General features: G+C 39.1%; 1 protein-coding gene across 9 annotated transcripts in view; it reads left to right on the top strand.

Moving 5' to 3' along the window:
- The window catches only part of LOC125458177 (rho GTPase-activating protein 26-like), a 203,893-nt gene that overhangs the window by 168,403 nt on the left and 14,203 nt on the right, over positions 1-21,287 (top strand). For 5 of the 9 annotated variants that reach the window (XM_059650654.1, XM_059650652.1, XM_059650651.1 and 2 more), the window contains exons 20-21: positions 3,698-3,854; positions 18,494-18,526. In XM_059650654.1, coding sequence (XP_059506637.1) covers positions 3,698-3,854; positions 18,494-18,526 — 190 coding nt within the window. Of the gene's footprint in view, positions 1-3,697; positions 3,855-10,923; positions 10,972-18,493; positions 18,527-21,287 lie in introns of all 9 variants that reach the window. The other 4 variants (XM_059650653.1, XM_059650649.1, XM_059650648.1 and 1 more) reach the window with 1 other exon arrangement.

The raw sequence follows: 21,287 nt of genomic DNA, 5'->3' as shown, positions 1-21,287 counted from the left end.
CTTGGCTTTTCTTACATATACTGTTACATTTCACTTATTTCTTGATCTCTTATTTTTAATGGAACAAATTGAGTTACAGTTCCACAGACATTGATAATTTGGATATATAAACTAATTATAATAGGTTTGAGTAATGTCTATCAAAAAGTGTGACGCTTGTGGTTGTTCAGGGTCGATAATTACAATCACAAGACATAACTATAAGGCTCCTTAGAAAAGTATCCTAGACCCAGCCTTCTTCGGCTACTTCACCAATGTCTTTCCCTCCATCATAAAATTAGAAGTGGAGGTCTTGCACAGTGTTCATCATTATCTGCGACTCATCAGTACTGAAGCAGTCCATGTCAGTGTACTACAAGATTTGGATAATGTTCAGGCTTGGATTGATAAGTGGCAGGAAACATTGTGAGAAATCTCTGCCATTTCAAACAAGAGAGAATCTAGCTATCTCCATTTGGCATGTAGTGGTGTCACCATTGCTGAATCTCCCGCTCTGCGCATTCTGTGAGTTACTGTTGACCAGAAGCAGAACAGGAACAGCCAAATAAATACTGTGGCTACAAGTACAGGTCAGCGTCTCTGAATTCTATGATGAGTAACTCATCTCCTGACTCATCAAAGTCTGTCCACCACCTACAAGAGTCATCAGGAATATGATGGAATAGTTTCCATTTGTCTAGATGAGTGCAGCTCCAGTAACACCAAAGAGAATTGTTACCATCCAGGACAAAGCAGCGTGCTTTGGCATCTCATCCATTACTGAAAACATTCTCTGGCTCCGCCACCAAAGCATATTGGCAACAGTACAAACTCAATAGGAGATGCACTGCATCAACTCATCAAAGTCCCTTCCAAATCTGTGATCTCTAACATCTAGCAGCACAGTGGTTTAAAGATCAGCATTGCTGCCTCACAGCACCAGGGACCTGGGTTCGATTCCAGCCTTGGGTGAATGATTTGGAGGATGTGGAGTTTTCACGTTCTCCCTGAGTTTGTGTGATGCTTTGAGTTTCACCCACAATCCAGAGATATGCAGGTTAGGTTGTTTGGCCATGCTAAATTGCCCAAAAATGTCCATAAATATGCAAGCTAATTGGATCAGCCATGGTAAATGTGGTATTATGGGGAAAGGTTAGGGTGTTTGGGTCTGTGTGGGATGTTGTTTGGAGGATCAGTGCAGACTCGATAGACCAGATGGCCTCTATCTGCATTGTCGGGATTCTGTGAGATACATCTATAGGGCTTGTCCAAGAACACTAAAACCTTCAAGCAAGCTGAGGGATTGTTCACCCAAAGAAGTTATCTCAGACAGCAAATCGTAATGATTGTCATTCAGTTTTTAATTGAGAGTAAAATAAAAATTGAGCGTACTGATGAGATTAAGGTAGCAACTGAAGTATTATAAACTTTTTTTTTAAATTAAGGAACATGACCAGAGAATGAAGGTATTGGTTTTTAAAGTTAGTTTTTCAGTGATAGTGAGGTATTTCAGTAATTATGATTTACATGTCATTAAAACTCTTTAGTTGCATCTTCAGAATGCTGCTGATAATTCAATTGCACCACCCAAAGAAATAAAGAAGAGAATTTTTTCATGGATTGTGAACTTGTTACATGATTTAGCTGAAGGTGAGATTGCAGGAGTATCAATGGGGATGCATTGATATTGGAGACATTTTATTGGCACTCATTGCTACCTCTGGACCAATGTTTATAGACCCTTACATAGTCTTGTTACAGGAGACGTATCCTTGACACATTTGTTTCACAAAAAAAGAGTTTGTTGCATTGTGACTCTTAGACACAGTTTCGATCAGAGATAACTCCTACTGGACTCATTGAGGCTACTAAAATTGTCATCACAGTTTTCATTCTATCAAACCTTCAACCTTTCCACATAAGACTGTTTGCAATGCATACAAATATCGAGCAAATTGTAAATGCTGTTTTTTTTTTCAGCATGACCCCTTAATTGTTTTTTCCGTGGAATGAAGTATCATTTGGTGCTGAATGTACACAAAGTGACAGTTTTCAATTGAAAGATCTCACAAATGGCTTCTCTAAAGACATCATGGTTCTTCATTCCACCCTCTTAGCCAGTGTAAGCAGGGGTTTACATCAGTTCATTTCAGATAGCATATGCCCTATATATAATTATTCACATGAATGGTTCTTAACCAGGAAGCAGATTTGCCTCACTATGTGGTAGCACAGACTGCCTACAGTTATACAAGCAAAATATACAATTGGAAAGTGATTCTAGGGCAAGGAGACTAGTATCTGCATCTATAACTGGTGATTCTGCTCAGAAGTCCTGGAATGACAGTAGAAAACCTTTGGCTGGAAGCCTAAGTAAGTGTTCACTACACTCTGCCTTACAGCCTTGGCACAGTGCAAGGATGTGTGCAATGTAGTATTAGTAGTGCAGATATTAAAATTATGTATCTCAAAGATTGTTTTCTGCCATAATCTGAGTCCCATGAGTGGTGCCGGCAAAAGTGAGGAGCAAGTCTCTCATTGTGCTTCTCCTGATACCTTCCCTGTTTTCAGTTACATAAAAGAGACCTGGAAGAGTGCATTGACTTGATTGCTGACCTCCCATCATTTATCCGGTACCTGTGTTATTCCTGATGTGTTACAGTCAGCTGCAAATGGACCATTTACTTACAGTGCCAACCTGCAGAAGCAAAAGGAGCATTATTGCAGCCATATCTTGAAACCTACGACAGCTCTTTCCTGCAATGAGCAACTGCTGTCTTGTCAGGTTTGTGCACCCTAGTCCAAAATGTTGTAATTTGTACACAGCACATGTGCAATCAACCAATACAAATTAAGGGAGGAGTTCCAGAGTTTCTGTACCACATCTTGCATTGCCGCATCTGTTTGCTAGTATCAATAAGTTTATATTATATGTCACGCTGACCTGCCTAGGAATATTAACATTCTAATGTCAATGCTAAATGACACAGTTGCAGGATTCAGTTTTAATGTCGCTAGACTTTTTCTTGCACCTCTACAAATTGTCTAGGATACCAATGCCGGCTGGTGGCTAATTTTCAGGCATCTGCCAGCTGTGAACTTCATTAGGCTGCCAAGAAATGGTGTTAACTCAATCATATATCACCATTCCGTTTATATTGGCATTTAGTTTTATTTTTCTTCACAATCTTCCCTAAATAATATTAGAATCTGCAAGGAATGTGTGAAATATTATCTGGTTTTGTTTGAGTACGTATGTGTTCTAACTATAACATATCTAACAGAATAGAAATGGATGAAGGTCTAATTTTCTTGGCAGTGGTTACTAAACAATGATCTTGTGTTCCTTGAATTTAGATTTGATGTAAGGACTAGCAGACCATCTCTGTGATGTAGAGAGGGTGGTTGCTTTGCATTTTTAAGTGCTGTTCTTGCCTTTAAAAATAGTGGAGTATTCATCTAGTAATGTTGGGTAATTTCAGTCCCATTCATGCATGCAGCAATACTGGTCAATTAAACGGAAGTACTTGTGCAAAGTTAGTAATATTAAAATGATTTTTTTAATTTCAAGGTTAAGGTGAAGCTCGTCAGGTTAAGCTTTAGTTGTAATACTGCATTTATTATTTTTTTGAAAGCCCTTGTTGGAAAATAATTGTGGAATATTTTGCCACTTGGGTAAATATACCAAATGTAAAGAAAAATATCTTATTCTTGCCAGAGAAGCAGAGAAACGCTGCAAACTCCAGTACTGAATCTATGATCACCCCTACTGTGAATGCTTCATCAAATTCTAAAACTCATCGACAAAGTATGCATGGCCTTGGCTGTTATGACACTGAAGCTTCTGCAGTGAAATTGGAACGACCCAATTCTCTGTGAGTACAGCAGTAGCTTACATTATTTGCTGATTTCTGTGAAACAAAATGTAGACCGATAAGAGCAATAAGAATGTCTCTTCTATGGACTAGTTGACAACTTTTCTACTATGCATATATCTAAATCCATGATAATTGCACTGGTGATTCAGACACCTTTAAAACTTGTAATTAAACATTTTAAAAAATATTTTGATTTGAGTACTCATTTTATGTTTCAAAAAGAATAAAGTTGCTCTGACTCTATAGGATAGAACTGAGTGCAAAATGGATCATAGTAAGATGGACACTAGCGAGTTTTGAGAAGATTTGTAGCTCAGGTTGAAGTTCTGGATGTGAGTTTGCTTGCTGAGCTGGAAGGTTCGTTTTCAGACATTTCGTCACCATTCTAGATAACATCATCAGTGAGCCTCCGGTGAAGCGCTGGTGTTATGTCCCACTTTCTATTTATCTGTTTAGGTTTTCTTGGGTTGGTGATGTCATTTCCTGTTCTTTTTCTCAGAGGGTGGTAGATGGGCTCCAAATCAATGTGTTTGTTGATGGAGTTCCGGTTGGAATGCCGTGCTTCTAGGAATTCTCGTGTGTGTCTCTGTTTGGCTTGTCCTAGGATGGATGTGTTGTCCAAATCAAAGTGGCGTCCTTCCTCATCTGTATGTAAGGATATGAGTGATAGTGGATCATGTCGTTTTGTGGTTAGTTGATGTTCATGTATCCTGGTGGCTAGCTTTCTGTCTGTTTATCCAATGTAGTGTTTGTCACAGTTCTTGCAAGGTATTTTGTAGATGACGTTTGTTTTGCTTGTTGTCTGTATAGGGTCTTCTAAGTTCATTAGCTGCTGTTTTAGTGTGTTGGTGGGTTTGTGGGCTACCATGATGCCAAGAGGTCCGAATAGTCTGGCAGTCATTTCCGAAATGTCTTTGATGTAGGGGAGAGTGGTTCTGGTTTCTGGGCACGTTTTGTCTGTTTGTTCGGGTTTGTTGCTGAGAAATCGGCGGACTGTGTTCATTGGCTATCCGTTCTTTTTGAATATGCTGTATAGGTGATTTTCTTCTGCTCTTCGTGGTTTCTCTGTGCAGCAGTGTGTGGTGGCTTGTTGAAATAATGTTCTAATGCAGCTTCGTTTGTGGGTGTTGGGATGGTTGCTTCTGTAGTTCAGTTTTTGGTCCGTATGTGTTGTTTTCCTGTAGATCTAACACGAGCGCTTCACCGGAGGCTCACTCATGATGTTACCTAGAATGGTGACGAAACGTCTGAAAATGAACCTTCCAGCTCAGCGAGCAAACTCACACATCCAGAAGATGGACACTGTTGGATGCATTGCCTTGTATTCACTTGTTGGCTTCACTAGATCTGGTAAAGGGGCAGTTACTCTAAAAGGCAGCCAAAAAGATACTCTTAGTATGCCCATTTTGTCACTGTATGTCTGTTTTTAATGTACTTTATTTTGTTCTGGTCCTACATTTCACACGGTCCCATTATATTTTTATTATGACATTGTAGTATCCCAGCAGACCACAATGATTTTCTCCTACCCTTTTCATTTACAAAAATTCTGGTATCTCTAGTATACGGTGAGTGGCAAACCTTGAGAAATAGTTGAAGGGAGAGGAAAGAAATTGAATATGGTTCAAACCGTGGAGCTTACCTTGCTTATCTCTATTGTATTGAACGTTAACTAAGACTTGATATTACTGACTGGGTTATGGAACAAATTCAATGTGTGCTGGGATGGTGAATTTCAAAGACTAGTCACATTTTTAGGAGATTTAAATTCCTCCTCAATTCTATCTTCATTGGAAACCTCTTATTTAGAAACTGTCCTGTAGTCTTCAATTTACCCAAGAATCATAGAATCGTGCAGCATGGAAACAGACATTTCAGTCCAACTCATCCATTCCGATCAAGTTTCCCCAACCTAAGCTCATTCCACTTGCCTGCATTCGGCTCACATCCCTATAAATCTTTTCTATTCATGGCCTATCCAAATGTATTTTTGAATATAGTTACTGTACTGGGACTACCACTTCTTCTGGCAGTTCGTTCCATATATGAATCACCCTGTATGAAAAGTTGCCCCTCAGAACCCTTTTAAATCTTTCACCTCGCACCTTAAAAATATGCCCTCTACATTTAAACTGCCCCACCCAAGTGAAAATATCGTTGTTATTCACCTTATGTACGCCCGTCATGATTTATAAACCTCTATAAGGTCGCCCCTCAACCTCCTCTGCTCCAGTGAAAACATTCGCAGCCTATCCCATAAGTCAAACTTTTCAGTCTCAGCAACATCCTGTAAAATCTTTTCAGATCCCTCTTCAATTTAATAATATCCTTCTTATAGCAGGACAGTACTCCAAAAGTGGCCTCCCCGAGGTCCTGTACAACATGACTCCTCAATTTGATGGAATCTGGCCAGGATTTCAACCAGTGGTGATTGAAGTGTCCAGGGTTCAGTCCTTATGCAAAATTGTCCTCTGGAGTTCTGTTGTAGTTGGAGTTCTGGTGTTGATTCTTATAAAGATTTTCATCCTTCAGGTCTTTGTGGTGAGGGATAACATCCACTCAGCATCTACTTTGTCAAGCTCTCTGAGTATGTTTTAGTAAGATCTCTTGTTCTTCTGAACCCCTGTGAGGTTATGCTCAATCTGTGCAATCTCTTGTCATAAAGTAACCCCTTCAATTAAGGAATGAACTGAGTGAACCTTCTCTGAACTGCCTCCAGTGCTGCTGTTTAAATGATGAGAGCTAAACTAGTATGGCCTAGCCTGTACTCTTCTAACAAGGGCTACCTACTTTGATATTGTATTCCACTTCTAAGAAAGGTCAGTATTTTATGTACCATCCTAATTGCTGTACCTATCACAAGGTCATACAGCATGGAAACAGACCCTTCAGTCCAACTCACCCATGTCAACTAGGTTTGTCAAACTAAACTAGTCTCATTTGCCTACACTTGGGCCATATCCCTCTAAACTATTCACGGAATCCATCCAAACGTCTTTTAAATGTTGTAACTCTATCTGCATCCACCATTTACTCTGGCAACTTATTCCATCTGCACACTACCCCACAGGTCCGTTTTAAATCTTTTCCCTCTCACCTTTGGGGTGGCACGGTGGCTCAGTGGTTAGCACTGCAGCTTCACAGCACCAGGGACCCGGGTTCGATTCCAGCCTCTGGCGACTGTGTGGAGTTTGCACGTTCTCCCCATGTCTGCGTGGGTTTCCTCCCACAGTACAAAGATGTGCAGGCTAGATGGATTGACCATGCTAAATTGTCTGTAGTGTTCAGGGGTGTGTGGGTTATGGGGGATAGGTCTGGGTGCGATGCTCCAAGGGGCGCTGTGGACTTGTTGGGCCGAAGGGCCTGTGTCCACACTATAGTTAATGTAATCGTAAATCTATGCCCTTTAGTTTTGGACTCCCCTATTCTGGGAAAAAGACCTTTGCCATTCACCTTAGCTACGCCCCTCATGATTTTATACACCTCTATAATGTCACCCCTCAGCCTCCTACGATCCAGGGAAAAAGTCCTAGCCTATCTAGCCCCTCCTTATAACTCAAACCCTCCAGTCTCAGTAACATCCTTCAGATAGAAAGCCAATGGGATAAACATCAAACCCAACCTGGAAGTAATGCACAATTTGATGGGCAACTGAGGTCATGCACAAACAGTGACTGGAAATGTACCAGTGGTTCAATTGGATGTTTGCTAACTTTTTGTGATTCATGTACAAGGGCAATAAGATCCTGCTGTGCTGCAGGATTCTCAAGTGACTGTTTTAACCAATAGGAGTTTGTCTGTTTTTCTAACCTAAGGGGATACTCTCTCATGTTCTCACATTATGTATACTCCATTGCTAAATTTTGTCCACACACTTAAATTACCTATATCCCTTTGAAGACTTGGATAACCTCACAAAATGCTTTCCTTCCTATCTTTGTATTGTCTTATTCCATGGAAGAAATCTTGAATGAGAATAAATACAGTTCCAGTATACTGCATTCCCAAACACACAGTTAAACTTCCATCCAGCATTTAGTAGAAGGGAAAGAGCTTTGAACTTTGAGAAAGTGATTGAGTATGAAAGACAGAAAAGTGTGAAGTTCAACCAAAACAGGAATGATTGAAATTAGGAATTAGGAGTGGGAATAGGCTATTTAGCCCTTCAAGAGAGCAAAGTGTGGAGCTGCATGAACACAGCAGGCCAAGCAGCATCTTAGGAGCTCAAAAGCTGATGTTTTGGGCCTAGACCCTTCATCAGAAAAGGGGAATGGGGAGAGAGAGGGAGGTGGATCGAAGATGGACAGAGGAGAAGATAGGTGGAGAGGAGACAGACAAGGTAAAGGGGGAGGGATGGAGCCTGTAGAGGTGAATGTAAGTGGGAAGGGATAGGTCAGTCCTGCAGGTGTTCTGCAAAGTGGTCCACAAGCCTCTGCTTGGTTTCCCCAATGTAGAGGAAGCCACAATGGGTACAGCAGATGCAGTATACCACATTGGCAGATGTGTAGGTGAACATCTGCTTGGTGTGGAAAGTCTTCCTGGGGCCTGGGATGTGGGTGAGGGAGGAGGTGTGGGGGCAAGTGTAGCACTTCCTGTGGTTGCCACTTTGCCATGTAACATGATCATGACTGATCTTACTCTGGCCTCAACTCCACTTTCCTGACTGTTCTCCATAGCCCTTTATCCTATTTTCATCAGAATCATATCTGTTTCTTTCTTGAATCTGTTACTTGACTCCATCCCCACTCCACTCTGGGGCAGTAAATCCCACAGATTCAAAACCCCTTGAGAGAATAAGTTTTGAACTTACCTCCTCTCATTCTATAACTATGACCACTTTTTCGAGACTGTCCCACAAGGGGGAGCATCTGCACAAAGTTATTTTATCAATCCCCTTTTGCATTTTATATACCTCGATCAGACTCCCCCCTCACTTTTTCTGAACTCCAGCAAGTACAAGCCCAAGCTGTTCAACTGCTGCTCATACAACAGCCCTTTTCATTCCTGGAATCAATCTGGTGATCATTTCTGAACTGCCTCCAGTGCTACCACATCCTTCCTCCAGTAAGGAGACCAAAACTGGACACAGAGTTCCAGGTGTGATCTCACCAATGCCTTATTTAAATGTAACAATGCTGCTTTGCTTTTATAATCCGATTTTTTTGCAATAAGTGCCAGGATTCCATTTGCCTTTCTGATTATCATGCCCACTCTCTGTGATTCATGCACAAAGACTGTTCCTTCTGCACTGTAGAATCTGTTTTCCTTTATATTTTTCTGGCCAAAGTGGGCAACATATGGGAGAAGAAAAGAGCGATAATATTGACCAATATTAATTCTCACATAGATCAGACTAAAATTAATGGAATGGAGCCCACACTTTAGAATGCATTTGAGACTGTTTTTCATCAAACAAACAAAAAGTTATTGCTTGATTTAATTCCAGGAAATGAAGTGGAATTTCTGTCAAACTGAATGCTAAATTCTAGCATATAATGGCCACTGTTTTGTAGGGACCTTTAACTACGACATCATTTTATTGAAACTATCTCTACTTATTGCCATATCCAGAGTAGCCTGATCCCTCATTGGGTCCACAGTTTATTGTTCTAGGAAACTGTTTGGAATGTACACTACAAGTTCTTGCCCATAACTGCCTCTGTCAGTCTGACTATCCCAATCTATATGAAGATTAAATTCACCCATGATTAGTAGACTGCCTGTTTTACATACCCTCATTAGGTCCTGATTTATTTTCATTCATACTATATAGTTACTGTTATGGAGCCAATAGTCTATTCCTACCAGAGTCATCTTCCTATTTTTCTTAGCTCAACATAGATTGTACATTTTCTCATCCAAAACTATTTCTTGCTGTCGAACATATTCCATCCTACTATAATAACAGTACCCCACTACCAGAGTTCCTTCTAAGCCACATGGCAGTACCCACACAGCCACTCCAAGGTTTCACACACAGTGAATGGCTTCGACAAGCTGATTGTGGCATTGACTTCCAGTTCCAGAAGTCGCTGCCGTGCATGGACCACGAAGGCCCACGTAGCCAGGAAGGAAATTAGAGGAAAGGTTGCCCAAAACCCTGTCCTTCCTGCCTATCTTTTCAAAAAAAAACTACATATCCCTAAATATTTAGTTGCTGGCTTTGTTCTCTTTGTAACCATGACTCCCTAATGGCTATAAAATCAAACCCATTTACTAGCCTTCAATTCACTTATTTTGTTCTAAAAACTATGAGCATTCACGAAAAGAGCCATTAGTCTTTTACCATTCTGTCCCCCACAAACCTCCTCATCCCCAACCCTTTTATTGCTGGTTTACTGTTTTTGTATACTTTGTCGCTTATTGTCTCACTCTGGTATCATAATCAAAATAGATGTCGTGGAAAACTGCCATATCCTTTTGCTTTTTGAAGCCTCTTTTTCTCCTTTCCTAAATCATCCTGCCAATTAGTTTAAAACCCTCTGTACAGACTTATTTACTCAATTCACCAAGACCCAGCACAATTCAAGTGAAGTGTGTACCATAGATATAAGAGAAGAAATAGTCCATCCAGCGCATTGAATTACTCTGCCATTCAACGAGAGAACAGGAATAGTTCTCTTCTACCCTAGAACTGCTGCCAATGCTCCACAAACTGAAACCCATTCCACCTACACAGATTTCTGAGCCACACACTTAATTTCAAGACTTTATTTACCGAGTGCCAGTTTGCCTATGGCTCAGGTAGTATTCCAGACATTTTTACCTTGGAGGTTCTGCTTTTTAATTAGCACATAACTGTTCAAAATCTTTAATCAGAATCTCCTTTCAAGTGCTATTATTTAAAGGCACTCCTTAAGGGGCATTTTTTTTAGTGTCATCTGATTCAGGTAAGTTTAAGACACTGATCCATTTTGGAAAATCTGGAATATCTGCCAGCAGAAGGAAACAGCTGATTTGAGTCACATGATTTGAAGTAAACCAAATGTAATGATGGTCTGTGTGGTTAATCTGTTTGTATCAAGCCCTGCCATCTGTAAAATGATTATTTGTTGATTCTTCCCAGGGCTGTGTGGTCAAGTTATGCAACTTTATCAGCTAGATTCCGCAAAAGGTGAAAGCAGAATGATACATAGTACAGTTTCCTTACATGGTGCTGCAATTAATAAAATATTTTTAAAATGTGAATCATATCCCTTTGGTGAGGAGGGGGAAAGAGAGTGAAAACCCATTTATTGATTTATTGTTGTGCCTTTAATTAAATTACAAAGCACTAATCTTGCACAATTTGCTTGTTTCAGTGATGTGTATGGGAAAAGGGAAAAACAACAAATTCACTGTATGCTGCAGCTATTTTGGACATTGCTATGTGTATGCTATCTAATTTGCGTTCTCTTAATTTAACACTGTGGTTACCTGAATGGCTTTCTAATGGACTATTGGTCATTTTTCAATGCATCATGAACCTATATTGTGCAGGTTATGATTCTAAGAACTAAGAAGGAGTCCTAATATAAAAAAAGGGAAATATTACTCAACAATTTTGATATGGTTTAACTGTTTCATTCTTGACGAGAATCTACAAATCTAATTGGTACAAATTTTTAGAAAATTACCAGACTCTAAACCTGCTGACAATTCCATTTGTAACCAGTTTAAAGACATTCGTTATCTGCCACAACTCGGTATGAGTGTTTCTATTTTATTTTGTGAGCACCCTCATCATTATGAGAAGTGATCAGTGTCTTAAACTGTTAAATTACCACCTCATTGTTTCAAAAAGTATGAATTTGGAAATTACAATTTCTAGCATTTTGAAGACCTAGGGTGCATAATTTAGGTTAGTATTCTTCAAGAAACAGTCCAGTCTCAAGTTTGTCACTGTAAGAACAGCAAACTTTATTTATATAGCAGTTTTAGCGTTATAAAATGTACCAAGGCACCTCACAGGAATGTTGTAAAACAAACTATGACTTTGAGGTATTTAAGATACTATGTGAATGAACAAAAAATTTATCAATGAAGTAATTAAGGAATAAACCAAAGAAGGAAAGCAAAATAACTGAAGATATACCCTCTAATGATAGAGCAATTAAAATGAGTTGTGTTCAAGAAGCTAGAACTGGACAAGTGCGGATCTTAGAGGGCAGTAGATCTGGAAGAAACTGTGGTGATTTGGAGGGAAGAGCCAGTGGTGATTAGGTAGAGAAGAGTCTGCGGTGATTAGTAGGTGCAATGGCATGGAATGATTTGTTTAACAAGAAAGTGAAAGCTTTAAAGTTGACGTGCTGCTCAACTTAGCGTCAATATTGGTCAGTGAGCACAGGGGTAATGATAATACTGGACATTACAGATTCCAGAGTGAATCCTGGTTTGTTAGATTCTAACTTTTTAGATCTTAACTGTGTTTTTAACCACAAGAGGTCAGTTAATGAATGCATTCACAAGAGGCTGCCAATATACTTTCAACATTATTAATATCCATAATTACCATAATATTAATGGTAATATTGAATTAGACCAAATTAAAGCCTGGCTTAAATAGACCATAATTTTTCATTCCCAATTTGGTTATTGTGGCCTTCAATCACTGAACACATTCACATAAGGCTGCCAACGTACCTTTCATGAAAAGATACCATGTTTATAAAACAAAAGTCTATAGTATGTACAGTAGCCTGGAAAGATCATATGAATGGCATAAGAAAGATTCAGTCCTTTTTCCCCAGCAATATCCTGAATAGATACTGGAGTCCAGTGAAGTATCATTTCATCTTCACTCTAATTTCTTACTCAACTGATGAGATTGCATCATTTCCATTTGATGACTTTCTACCCTTTCATAAGTAAGTAAAGCTCAGGGTATTTTTTCCCAGTCCTCTTTCTGTGCATTGTTGAGGCAGTTTAAGATTTCTCTCCAACTTTGATAGTCCAGAGACTGCCAAAACTGAACTGTCCTTCTTCTGGTATAGATCTTCTGAACTAAACCTGCTTGTGGCCCCTCTCTATCTGTTTGTCTTGAAGTTGTATAGATCATAAAATCTCAAATTATTAAATGCTACTGCAATATCACCAGTTGTTTTGGTTAAGTCATACAGTTTCTTTGATATACTGTTTTGACCCACTGCTTGAGAAAAGAAGTCTTTGACTTTTTGGGCAGGAAAAGATAGTGCACCTTCACAGAACTAAAGAAACAAACAAAAAATGAACCTATTTACCCATATTTTAGAACTCAAGTTTCCAAATATTTTATTATAAACCTTTATCACAACACAATAGAAATATCTATTAAACAAGAGAAACATGAATTATATTGAACTAGATCAAATGGAAGGTTAGAAATATTTCATTACAGTCATCATAAGAAAAACTAAATTCCTATTATTCCGTTTACCCACGCCTCCGTGAAGCATTACTCGTATCTCTGCACTAAGGTTTCTTACTCAGACTCAAGCTGGTACAATGCAATTGCACCATGCGGTTGAGAATTAGAAGATGAGTAATGATAGATCCTTGGAGAACTTCTGAGCTATTGGTGTAGGAGCAAGATGTGAAACATTTCCAGATAATACTGGGGCTTTGGATAGATTGGTAAGAGTGGAACCAGGTGAGTGTATTCCTGCCAAACTGGGCAACAATAGACAGGCATTGGGATTCAGGGTATTGTCCACCATGACAAGGGCTGCTTATTTTCAGAAAGAGTTAGAAGGAATACTTCAACTTGGGTGAAATTACAAAGGATATAATTTGTGACTTTGACAAGAACCATTTTTAGTGTTCTAGCTGAAGTGAAAATCTGAATTTGAGCAGCTCAAACATGAAGTTCCAGGAAAGATGAGTACAGATTTTTGAAGCGTCGAACCATTTATAGACTCTCAGGAACTGTCAAGGAAGAATGTCAAAGAGTTAATGTGGATGTGACTGAGCTGTTGATCTGTATTTTAATATGAGCACTTCTATCTGTTCTTTGCTAGTCAGAAATCTTCAGTGTATTGTTCTACCCTTCTTTATAACATGTTTCATTCCCTGCAATATCAGCTTGTTCCCATTATTTAGTTTAAAACCCACTGTACCTCTCTTGTCATGTGATTTGTAAGAACTCTGGTGTCAGCAGAGTTCAGGCACTATTCCTATGGTACAGCTGCCACTTTTTCTAGTACTGGTGTCAGTGCCCCACAAACCAGAATCCACTTGTCTCTCAATAGTCTTTAAGTCATGTATTCATGTCTTTAATTTATTGTACTCTACAACAATTTACAGGTAATAATCCAGAGGTTTTAACCTTTGATGTTCTGCTTTCCAATTTAGTAACCAGCACCTCATACCTTCTATGCTAAACCTCTTTCCAGAATCTACTTCTGTCATTGGCACCTACATGAACTGTGACAACTGGATCCTCCACCTCCCACTGCAGGATCCTTGCCAAGCTTATGCAGTTATTTGGATTATTACCCTTTGTTGTGACTGGCATATTTGCAACTGCAATTTTCCTTTAGTTAGAATATGAAGGAAGAAGTCTACAGGAGTCCAGTCAGTGAAAGGCAGTTAATCTTTTTGCAGTCCAAAATAATTGCCTATCGGAGTTTATGGGTGTTTTCCCGAATTTTAAGCCACTGCATAGGAGTTGCAGGAAAGCTTGGGCTTATGCTGCGTAGTCCAGATATGTGAGGTGTTAATATCGGACGGTTGCTTGGCCAAAAATGAATGGAAAGACCCCAAAGAAATCTTGTACCTTTGAGAGTAGCTGGCACACTAAAGAGAAATCAATGAAAATCGGAAAGCAGTGATACACCATTGCTTTGGTCACAGAGCAGAAGTGAATGAACCTTCAAAATTTGTATAACATTTAATGGAGCTATTTGAGTTGGAGGAGAAAGTCAAAAAATGACAGGAACTAGATTTGTACTTAAGTCTTTATAATTTCTTCTGTTTATTTAGAAATGATTCATTTCTTTAATTTCTAGTCAATATAGAGTAATTTGTTTTTGTTCAAAAACAGGGGGTTTTGTGGTTCTATTCATTCATCACTCTGCCTGGATTTCTCTTTAATATGTTAATTTAACCATAACACAGCAGCAAACCATAGCTCCTATTGCACACAATATGAAATTTAATCTTAAAGACATAACCGTTTCTTGCATACTATAAGGCACACAGTTGTTTTGGTACCAGAAAGGTTTCAGAGTAATCAGGAGGGGAAAAAAAATACCAAATATGAATCTGTCACTGCAGCTGCTCTCTGTTAGCATGTCTTGTCAAAGGTGAACAGTAATAACCCTGTCCTTCCCCATTGGAATAACCTGATTCAAGAGGATATTGTGTTTGTCCCAACCGCCTTGAATCATCTGCGTTTACAGAAGGCTAACAAATGGACTCATGTGCTATCAGATAGAATGACATTATTGATGACTTTGTTAGTGTCCTTTGAATATCTATCGAGCATATAGTTAAAGGGGAACTGTTAGATGTAGTGCATTTGGATTTTCATGAGGACTTCAGTGGGTGTCATATAAGCTAATAGTGTTGGGATGATATGTTATTTGGATAGAGAATTGGAAGAGATAGTTAGTTTCAGGTTAGAAAACTGTAACTTGAAAGACATCACAGGAATCAGTCCTAGATCTTCAACTGTTAATCATCAATATTGAGTATTCAGATGATGGGAACAAGCATATTGTTTCAGTTAAATGACATATTTCTCTTTGCACTCGGCAAAATATTGTAAAGCTTAGCCTAATATCTATGGCCAGTAAAAAAATAATCCATTATAGTATTTTTTGTCATGATTATAAAGTGCTCAGTCATGCACTTTTTATAGCTGAGTTGTTGGTATCATTGTTTACCACTGTGTGGATACTTGTGTCTGAACTACTTATGGTCATAAGGGTGAGAATTTTTTTTTTCTTACTTGGTTTACCTACTATTCCTAATGCAATTTTCAACTCTAGTAATATGCGGAAAAAGTCAAGGTAAGAAGTCTGGAAGGACAGTGCCAGATTTCAGCGTAAGCTAAGCAAGATACAGCTTAAGTCCTTCTATGATGACGGTTCTTTAATCATGAAATAACATTTTGTATTTTTCATGATCGGTTGAATAAGAAGGAGAGGGGGTGAAAGGACTCTCTAAAAGGGGCATTTTTATTCAGATATGGTTCAAATATATTTATATGGCTACATACTTTTATGAAATTGCTTGGATATTAAACACAATCAGAAAGCTTTGATTTACTCCCAGCTTCCATTCAAGTAATGCAGTGCTCAAACTCCCAGGCTCCTCTGTTAGCATTGTTAAACACCAGAACATCAGCACATGTCAAAAACACGTCTGCTGCATAGCCCCTTTCCCTTAACCTTCAAAAGTCAAGAGATCCATTTAGACCCTTCAATCACCTAATAACATTGATATAGCTTTTTCAAGACAGTAACAAATACAAAAGAAATAAAGCAAGGGATTGTGAATGCTGGCAATGTGAAACAAAAACAAAGTGCTGGAGAAACTCAGGCCTGGCAGCATGTGTAGAGAGAAGAACAGACTGAACCATTTAGAGCCCGATAACCCTTTGTCAGAAGGGAAAGGGTAGTATTTATACCAAGTCGAATGTATGGAGATAGGGCCCTGAGAGAGAGAGAGAGAGAGAGAGAGAGAGAGAAAGGAGAAATGATTGCCTGATGATAACCTTGGAGAGAGATAAATGCTGAATGGATGCTAACACTGTGTGAATGGTTGAAATGTGTTGGCTGTGCAGGGAACAACATGTACAGAACAAGGTGTAGGGGTGGGTAACAAACATGGAGGAAGGCATTCATGCTCTGAAATTGTGAAAATGTTGAGTCCTGAGGGCTGTAAAATTCCTAAAAGAAGGATGAAGTCATATTCCTCCAGGAATTAAGCTTCACTGGAGCACTGCAGCAGGCCTGAGACAGAAATTTTTGCATGAAAATATAGTGATGTATTGAATTGGCAGGCAACTGCAAACTTGGTCATTTTTACGAGCAGAGTGGAGATGTTCAGCAAAGTGATCACCCAGTCAGCATTTTATCTCCCCAATGTAGTGGAGACAACATTGTGAGTTATGATTACAGTAGTCTAGATTGAATGCAGAACAGGTAACTTACTGCTTCACCAGGAAGTTGCATCAGTATTTTTTGAATTTTAAGATTTTTTTTTACCTTTCCAAAATGGTTCGTGTCGGCAGTCCTTCACTTGTAAGCATAAAGGATTGAGTTTGAAAAATTGCATCCAGGGTTCATCTCTCATTATTGTAGAAAGGCTGTTAAATATCAGAGTTTTTTTAATGTAAATGTCAGAAAAGTACAAGAAGTAGGAGCTTGTAGGGTGGTTTAAAATAAATGGTGAAAGTTGATCAGACATAATCAGTACTTTGCTGTCCAAAAATCTTGAAGGAAAATGTTTTAAATTTTATGCAGGCTATATTGATCCTTCCAATTTATAAACATTAATCTGTGTAATAGTTCATGTTGCTGTAGATTATTATTTTTAAAATTTGCATTAATGGAAACTTTTAAAGTATTTTTATCTGAAAGTATTTTGTAATGCAAATAGATTATTACAAGATATTTGTTTTGGTTGTATTATTAGTTTTTCTTTACACCTTCACCTATGCAGTCATAATGCTTTGATATTTCTATTTTCATTGCCTATTCATTTGCAATGTTACACTTTTTTGATGTGGGTGTGTGCCCTCTTCAGGTTGATACTTCTCAGGGCATTAGCATGCCATAATGGAACACTGCGCATCATATGACTTTTGCTGGCTGTTGCCTGTTAAGAGAAGGCGAATCATAAATGATAGATGATTTTGGAGGAAAAATGGTGTCATTACATACTCAATATGTTATTTGAGGCTTCAGTTAATTTTCATCATAATTATACCTTTGACATTCTGCCATTTTAATGTGCTATATTGCTGTGTATGCATGCTACAGGAGATAAATGAGTTTTTCAGATTTATGTACACTGTGTTGCCCTGATTCATCTTCCCTTCTGCTTAGTATCTCTCAGAATTTGGAATGCAATAGATTATCGCTGAAAGGAGTGAACAGTTGAGCTGTTATGTCTAACAATAGGAATAGAAGCATAACAATGACTATCATTCAACGTTCAACATGTTAATTAGCATTGCGTATGGAGTATCATATTATTAAACTTATAGCTGAAACAATGAATTATGGAAAAAGGATGATGCTATTATCTTTATTTTGAATATAGTGTGATTACACTTCTTAGGACCAAAGTCAAAAGCTCATATATAACAGAGATTTATGATGAAAAATAATATGGTTTCATGAGATAAATATAAAACTGGAATTTTACAATTGTAACATATCATTACTCTCAATTGAGTTCTTAAAAATTTTAATACCATGAAAACGTCCAAGTTTACTAAGCTGACACACTTATCAGTAGCTGCATACAGTGAATTGTTTTGTGCCTTGGGTGGTCTAACCAAAAATGCGAATTTACTGATTGGTGACATTAATTCAGCCGCATGCACACATGGTATGCGCAAGTGTTGCTTCTTGTGCGGGGCTCTTTTTCAGGATAAATCCAACTTAATTTACTAACATGAAAAAATGTTATTTACTTCATCTGCCTTTCTTTGTTAACATTTACAGGTTAAACTCCAAAAGGAAATCCAGTGTTACTAGGTACGTGTATATGCATTTTATCTTTAATGTACCCTGTAATTCTGTCAGTATTGAGTGTACTACAATGATGGATGTTGTGTGCTATGATCTGAGTAGCCAATAAACCATGCAATAGAATGATAGAATGTTCACAACTCCCCACATAGTGATTTATAGATCTCAGCCATTTTTTATACAAGAACAGCCTTATTTAGGGTGTCGATAAAGAAAATGTCAATTGTTGAGTTTGATTTCATTCATAAAAAAGACTTCAAAAGAGAAATCACTAAATCCAAACCAAAACTTACCTACTTCCTCTAGTTAAACTTGATAATTTGTAAAATTTCTAGTAACCTTTGTAATGTTATTGCTGTAGCTTTTGTCAATTTTATGGCAAACTCACAACTTTACTTGGATGAGCACTTAAAATATCATAAAATTCAAGGCTATGGGCCTATTGGGGAAAAGTGGATAGTGTAATAATGTACGATTCTATGAAACTTGAGCTTCTGGAAGATGAAGCCTTGTTTGTCCTTCGAAAGGTATTTTCCCTTGGTATCATTTATCCCAAATTACTTTTATTCCATTATTACAATACCACATGATATGTTGAATGATGAAAGTTGAGTCAGTTCACTAAGGTGACACCTTGGCCAAGATTTTCCATTTTGCACTTAAAGTATGGCAGTGGATGTCTTAAATGGCATCACATCCATCAGTGTCTGTGATGAATTGTTACACGCAATTCTGTGCTTGTCATCTTCAGTATCTATGCAAGTGAGATGTTCAGGAAGTGACTCTCCAACTCAGGTGGCAGGAAAGGAGGACTCCTCACCAGTCCTCTGGTGTCATAAGCTCTAGAGCCATATTTAAGTATCAGTTTGACAGCACTTCACTCATTACAAACTAGCAACATGTACTTTATCCAGTGGTGGTCAGTGTAAAACCAAAGAATTGCATATCCAAGAAATAGAAGCTTGCCCCTTGAATCAGTGACACTCTCTACAAGCACTGTAGGATGGAGTTGGACAGAAGAGATGTGGTGGCAATGGGAGCAGCAATACTTTGTGTGCCATCCCTAGTGAAAAAGTGTTCTGCCCAAGAAGGGAGAGCAGTTTGAGAAAATGAGGGCGGGTGGGTGGTGTGAGCCTTTGAATTGTGGGCTTTGGTACCAGGAGGGCATCCCATCAAACTATCTTATCTGGACCAAACTGGCAACCCACCACAAATAATCTGACTGCAATGCTGCAAAAATATGATTTCCCATCTAGTAATCCAGAGGTGCAGGGATTTGAACATATGGGGTCATATGTTCAAATCCCACCACAATTTAAAGGTTCACACCCTTCTCATTTCCTCAAACTGCTGTCCCTTCCTGGGCAGAACACTACTTCTTCACTGGGGATTACACACAAAGTACTGCTGCTCCTACTGCCACCACATTTAATCTTCCTCATTAACTCATTGCAGGAAAAGCTGAACTACAGTCATGCAGACAGGGTTGAGATCAATGGAGGGGTGCTAGACATAATGATCCTCTCACCCTTTTGAGGAGATATTGTAAAAAAAAAACTTGCCTGGGGTCATTTTCTCATCCCAGTGATGGTGGAGAGACAGGAATGATCCAGGAGCTCTGCAGTCTACTCTTTTCTGAGTGTACTAAGGTGAATACACCCATCTCTTCATGCTGTTGTGCATCTTTACCAATTAATGCTGCCTCCTTTGCAGGCATGAGCCTGTACCTAGGAGCAAGCCTAACCAAAAAAGCTGCAGTCTCCACCTCTGAGGATGAAGCCTGTGACACCTCAGAGGACTCACTGGCAAGGCATTGACCTGACACTCCACAGTCACATTGATGAGTAATTTAGCTAAACCCTTGGATACAAGCTCATCAACACTTACATCTGTCCATAGCCAGTGGGAAAGACATTCCCAAGGTGTCTGATGCCCCACCTCCACCTCTCCTGGTCTGCAGGAGATCAGGCAAATGTTCAGTTGCATGCAGACAATGTATCTCTGTAACGTCCATGGTGATATGCTCAACCCTTGAGAGAGGTAGTTGGTACCCTCTATGGACTGAAAGGAAAGATCAAAGTGTCCATCTGTGTTCTCCCTACTGGTGGTGGATCCAACTTGCAAACATAGGCTGCCTTCATGGAAAAGCAGGGGACCACCTTGGAGATCCTGGTCCAGCAGAATGCACTGTGGCTACTGACAATGGGCTAAACCCTCCAGTAGTCATGGGTGCTCTAAATAAATAGCAAGGCAAGAGGTGGGTGAAGCACCTCAACCTCACGCCAAGTCCTGTTTCTTCAGGAGAAAGAATGCTGTTTAGAGCCACTCACAAAGAGGTGGCATAACGGATAGACACTCTTTGACAGCTTCTGAGAACATGGCAAAGGTGCCCTATTCTTCCACCTTGCCTCTGTTAGTGACCCGGTTGCCTTCAGCAGTGTGCTACAGGAAGGTGAGTCTCTACCTGTGTAGAAACTCCTCAGCAGTCAGGGCTCTCTAGGTCTAGATTACCCAGAGGGAATCCACCAAACTTGTCAAAGTCACCAATGAATACTATTCAGCAGGGTCCCTGCATCCCAACCACAGATATTGGACCCTACACCTGGATGTAGTGGGGAGAGGAAGGACAAACCTTCAAAAGGCACATGGGTGACACAAATGTTCAGTCTACTTTTATCATGATCAAGCAAAGAGCTGAGATCTAATTATGCAAATTAAAACATGACATGAACAGAAAATGACTGCATGGCTCATTCTGGATGCTGAT

The sequence above is a fragment of the Stegostoma tigrinum genome, chromosome 13 (genome assembly GCF_030684315.1).
Source record: "Stegostoma tigrinum isolate sSteTig4 chromosome 13, sSteTig4.hap1, whole genome shotgun sequence".
In the NCBI taxonomy this organism is placed as follows: domain Eukaryota; kingdom Metazoa; phylum Chordata; class Chondrichthyes; order Orectolobiformes; family Stegostomatidae; genus Stegostoma; species Stegostoma tigrinum.
The sequence above is the reverse complement of the archived record's forward strand: the minus strand, read 5'-3'. Positions and strand labels throughout refer to the sequence as shown.